Genomic DNA, 4,729 nt, shown 5'->3' with positions numbered 1-4,729 from the left:
CCCCCCCCTTCTGGGCGAAAGAGCAAGTGCCGGGCGACCGATGTTGTTTGTTGTTTCGACACAACCTTTGGCTCTACACCGCGAGCCATGCACCCATCAAAACCGAAATCAAATCGCCCGTCAGAAACTTATGACCCACGAATTTGCACATCTCAATAACAACTACTCACGTTCGTGACACCGCATCTCATCACTCACCGCAAAAAGGGCCTCTCCGGAGACGACAAAGATGGCGGCCAGGACGGCGAGCTTGGTGAGGACCTCCATGTCGATGGCCGGGACGCGCCGGTCGCCTTTCGAGTGCGTGTAAGCAGTGACTGTCGCAGCGTTCGGCTCCTGTCGCGGCTCGGCGAGACAACCGGGGTGGCTAGGCGTGCGCGGGCGTTAAGTACGCGGGCGCGTGTGTCGGAGCCCATGGGTGCGGCGTGGCGTGGCGCGGTGTGGCGCAGTGTCGCACGGCGTGGCTTGCCGCGACTACCGTGCGTTTGTTCCGAGAACAAGCGGGCCTCGTCACAGCCTCTTTATCTCTCATAGTCATTCACTCGCTGATTTAGAAAACTTGCATCTTGCATACAACGGGTTTTCGTTTTCAGTTTACTAAAAAAATAACACTTGTACGACCTTTAAACATAATTTTTGGACAGTCCCCGAGAGTGTCTGTGCCAGAAGGCGAAAATGTCCTCCTCCCCCAGCTTTCTCCTTTACTTTTACGCAATAAACGCAACATTTTGGACCATTTTGGACCATTTTTGGGCAACTTTTTCACTTTCCCTTTTTTTTTTACTCCAAGAGGGGGCGCGCTAGAGACAGTATCTGTTATTGCAAGCCGAAGAGCATGAAATCATTTTCATACCTTGAAATGGTCCTCAGGCGCTTGGGTGTCCGCGGAGCCGTCCGGGTCGAAAGTAGAGAGAAAACCCCTAAAATTCGCGTTTTTCGAGAATAGAGGCTAAAAATGTCCTGATAGAATCAAACGGACCTCGGAAATCGATTCCTTGCGTCACAGTACGGACCGCCTGGTTGCGTTCTTTCTTGAAGCAGTTTTAAGCGGCGCTGGAATTTGCTTTTTCAATGAGCAAATAAAAAACGTAAAACGAAACTTTGAGAGCTTTGCTCAGCTTTGCGCGGCTTTTGCGCGACCACTAAGTCGGTAGCGATCAGGCTCATATTTTTTTTTCAAAACTCATTAGGTCCACTACCACAACCAGAAACCAAATGAATATTTTGAGAAATCAAAAAAAAATATTTTTGGCACCCTAGCGGCACGCGTGTGGCAGAGATTTTCCTTCATCCCCGCCCCCGCCCAATATTCTAATTGAATTATTCTAGTATAGTGCACGTGCTAGGTAGTTAGGTTTACTTTATTTCTCATTGCTGGTGTACAGAACATTGGTCATTAGTCTACCTCCCCTACGCTTCAGGTGTGGGTGGAGCGGCAGTGGAGGCAGTATCCGTCGCGTCCACCGTCGGTTGTGGCGTTGTGGCCGGGTCCGTGGATGGGGTCGTGGATTCCCTTTTATTCGTTTCTCCTTGTTGTGCTGTTGTTGTACCTGCGGTATTTGCCGCTTCCCCTGGGGCTGGAGATGCGACGTCGTTGCCCGTGCCCCCTAGCCAAGTCGGGCAGCACAACTTGCACGTCTCGCTGAACTTGTCCGGCTGCACGTTCCGGCAGTTGCTGTAGCAGGCCACGTCGTCCAGCAGTATTTCGGCCTTGGTGACGCCCCTCTTGCCCCTCAAGCAGGGCGCCTGAAAACGTAAACATGAAACAGAGAAACAGTACACACAAGTTCCCCCGACGCGCGCCTGGCAAGGTAGGCGATGTAGGTACGCGTGCGTCAACGGGATGCCCTATTAAACGGACACGGCTCTTATGGCCCCGTGCGAGTAGGCGACCTCCCGCACGCGTGCATGCGGTACAGTATAAATACGAAAGTGCGCGGCGTGAATCAGCCACCTGGTATATTTCATCGCATGCAGGCGTGCGGCGTGCGAGTGGGTCTGCCTGGTCTGCCTATCGTCGCTGACCACTGCGCTTCACGGCTCCCATCGGGTAGGGTAGCGGCCCCGCCCACCCGCACCGCTGCACTTCTAAAGTGCCCGTGGTTAGTCCGCCACTTATTGGTGAGGTATAAACTTGTATTTCCTGGCTGCTGCACTGCTGCGCATTACCGCGCGGCGACCCCATCCCTGGACGCCACATTGAGGAGCAGCCGAGGGGGAACCCTTCAGCCCACGGGAGGTGCACGGCGGCGGCCCGGTGCGCTTACCTGGATGGCCGCGCAGACGCACAGGCCGGCCAGCAGCGCGGCGGCTATCCCCACGCGCGAGGCCATTCTCCGGACACACGCCAGGGACGCCGCCGGACCCGCGGCTTTTATATCAGCTGCCACCGCCGCCGACCCCCGCCACCCGCACCCTCCCACCTTCCCCCCGGCATGGCACCCGTGCCGAATTTCACCGATAGCGCAACAGCGGCCTGCAAGGCGGAAGCGGGTTCGATTCTGGGTTTAGTGCGTAATCACTAATGCGCTAACAAAAACTCGGGTACAGAAGAAATGATGGAGTAATGCCGCGCTTTATTTTGGTCATCCGTTGAGTTAAGGAAAGGGTTTGCAGCACCCGCGTCTCATCCCGCAGCCGCTGGCGTAGTGGAGGTGGGCCTGGTGGTGGTCGTCGGGACCGTCGTCGTCGAGGTGCTGTTCCCGGAGCTGACGCCGGTGGCCGTCGGGCTACTTGGTGATCCCGGAGCGGGACCGCTCGCAGGGCTCCCGCCTGTAGCACTCCCGCTGGCAGTCCCCGTCTCCTTCTCGTTGGCTCCGACGGCGAAACTCGCCCCGCCGGCGAAGCTCCCGCCGGCACTCCCGGTCCCGGTGGCGCTGCCGGTGGCACCCCAGCCGCTCGGCTTCACGCCCAACACCTGGTTGATGACACCCGGCAGCTGGTTGATTGGAACCAGCGGCAGGGACGCGCCGGGGGTGGCCGCGATCTGCAACGCGAGCTGTACTGCTTTACGTACCCCATCGTTACATTTTTTTAAAATTCTTTTAAACTTGTTATCCTTCACTGAAGGTAAATGTTTGAAGGAAAATAAACAACTGAAACTTTAAAAACACAAGTTTTTAACTTTTAAAATTTACATGCTTTTGTTCAAAACATGTAATTTAATTTGTGGTGCTGACGGATATCTACTCACCCCAGCGCCGGCGACCACCTGCGTGGGCGGCTTGGGCCAGCCCAGGGCTGCAAGCAGGCTGGCCAAGGGTGACGTTAGGCCAGACAGGCCCGACCCCCAAGGAGACAGCCCCGGGGACCCCCACAGCGCGCCGGAGACCCCCGGGGTCGCCGCGCCCCGACAACACCGCTGGCAGGTGGCGCTGGGCGCGAGGGGCGCCTTGCACAGCAGGCTGCACGCGTCCGCGTCCGTCACCAGGAAGCGGGCGCCCGTCAACGGCGAGGGTCTCCACGACGAGAGGCTTTCGGGCGGCGCGCTCCTCGAGCGCTGGAACCTCCACAGACACGGCGCCTGCGAAAAACAAAGACGACGTGTGAAAGAAGGGACAGCGTTGCGAGTGAGGGATATCCCATATGGGTTAGAGTACACGTCACAGAGTCGATAAAAAGAAGATTCTTGGTGTCGCCTATATCAGTGAGACCCAACAAGTTTACCAGGAAGATGGCGTCCATAAGCGGGAGCGCGGCCGCGACGCAGACCAGGCCGACCAGCAGCGCCATGAGTCCCGGGTGCCCGGCCGCGGGGGTGCTCAGGAGCCGACCACGACGCGAGCAGCCAGGGTGGCGAGTGCGGCCCATAGGGCAGCCCATGAGCCCATGGGCGTGTAGGGGCGTGGGCGGGGCGGCGGCTCCAGACTGGCCCGCGGCCGGGCGCGGCGGCCTTTTGTGGAGCAGGGGCAGGAACTGCGGCGCCTTATGGAAGTGTCGCAACGCGAACACTAACCCTTATCGAAGCCGCCGAGTGCCGCCCTCGCCGCGCCCCGCGCCGACCCGCTCCCCTTGACACACAAGTAGGACCTGGCCAGGGGCGGTGGCCTGGCACCCCCCCCCCCTCCCCCGCGACCGCGGTGCGCGACAAGGTACAAGACCCCAGCGTGCACGTGTCATTTTTTTGTGTGTGTCCAACCACGTGGTGCCAGGTGGCGCGCAGGGCCCACCGCGGGTCCTGAGCCGCAGCCGCGAGCACGTTCCTGTACGGGAATACCGAACGGCGGCCGCGCCGCGCCCGGCCGACACTTGCTTCCACTCCCTTCCGGTGGCGAGCAGGACACATGCCAGAGAGAGAAACACGCACGCACACATGCACACACACACAACGAGTAAGTCATTAGCTCATCATTCACACGGCATTCACCGCCACGACCCTTAAGTATAGTAACTGCCGTCAAACAGAGGTGAGAGTTTTATTAAAGTTTTCAAGACCCTCAATTTTAAAGCAAGTGTTTCAAAAGTGTAAATCAGCAGCCCGTCGGTCATTTAAAATGTCACCTTTCAGGTAAAGCAATAACTACCACCCCCGGCCTATAAACAGCCGACTGCCCTTTCATCGACACCGACACCCTGTAACTTCTGTTATTTTCCTCCCCCGGCGCTGGCGCTTTGGTGTGGGTGTTTCGGCATCCCTTGACGTGGTGTGATACCCGATACGATACGACCCCCACACCTTGCGTTGCGTCCAGCCGCGTCCAGCTCGTGACGTGGGCGGTAGAGGTGGAGG

The 4,729-nt window shown here is 58.2% G+C and overlaps 3 protein-coding genes across 4 annotated transcripts in view; all 3 read right to left on the bottom strand.

The window, feature by feature from the left end:
* The window catches only part of LOC113217777 (uncharacterized), a 1,922-nt gene extending 1,544 nt beyond the window's left edge, over positions 1 to 378 (bottom strand). The window contains exon 1 of the mRNA XM_026437832.2: positions 199 to 378. Coding sequence (XP_026293617.1) covers positions 199 to 267 — 69 coding nt within the window. The 5' untranslated portion in view covers positions 268 to 378. The remainder of the gene's footprint in view (positions 1 to 198) is intronic.
* Positions 379 to 1,343: 965 nt separating this feature from the next.
* On the bottom strand, positions 1,344 to 2,379 carry LOC113217791 (uncharacterized). The gene is made up of 2 exons (XM_026437849.2): positions 2,268 to 2,379; positions 1,344 to 1,746 (listed from the first exon to the last, which is right to left on the bottom strand). The coding sequence occupies exons 1-2, from the start codon at positions 2,331 to 2,333 to the stop codon at positions 1,411 to 1,413; spliced, it is 402 nt and encodes a 133-aa protein (XP_026293634.1). The 5' UTR covers positions 2,334 to 2,379; the 3' UTR covers positions 1,344 to 1,410.
* A 177-nt stretch (positions 2,380 to 2,556) lies between these two features.
* Positions 2,557 to 4,729, bottom strand: part of LOC113217796 (uncharacterized transmembrane protein DDB_G0289901-like) — a 6,052-nt gene continuing 3,879 nt past the window's right edge. Inside the window, exons 1-3 of one of the 2 annotated variants that reach the window (XM_026437854.2) lie at positions 3,667 to 4,001; positions 3,194 to 3,523; positions 2,557 to 2,986 (exon numbers count right to left, since the gene is read on the bottom strand). In XM_026437854.2, coding sequence (XP_026293639.1) covers positions 2,627 to 2,986; positions 3,194 to 3,523; positions 3,667 to 3,822 — 846 coding nt within the window. In that variant the 5' untranslated portion in view covers positions 3,823 to 4,001 and the 3' untranslated portion in view covers positions 2,557 to 2,626. Of the gene's footprint in view, positions 2,987 to 3,193; positions 3,524 to 3,666; positions 4,002 to 4,729 lie in introns of those variants that run through there. The other variant, XR_008010851.1, reaches the window with a different exon arrangement.

The sequence above is a fragment of the Frankliniella occidentalis genome, unplaced genomic scaffold, assembly GCF_000697945.3.
Source record: "Frankliniella occidentalis isolate FOCC.00 unplaced genomic scaffold, Focc_3.1 Scaffold20, whole genome shotgun sequence".
In the NCBI taxonomy this organism is placed as follows: Eukaryota; Metazoa; Arthropoda; class Insecta; order Thysanoptera; family Thripidae; genus Frankliniella; species Frankliniella occidentalis.
This window is presented reverse-complemented; position numbering and strand designations above follow the sequence as displayed.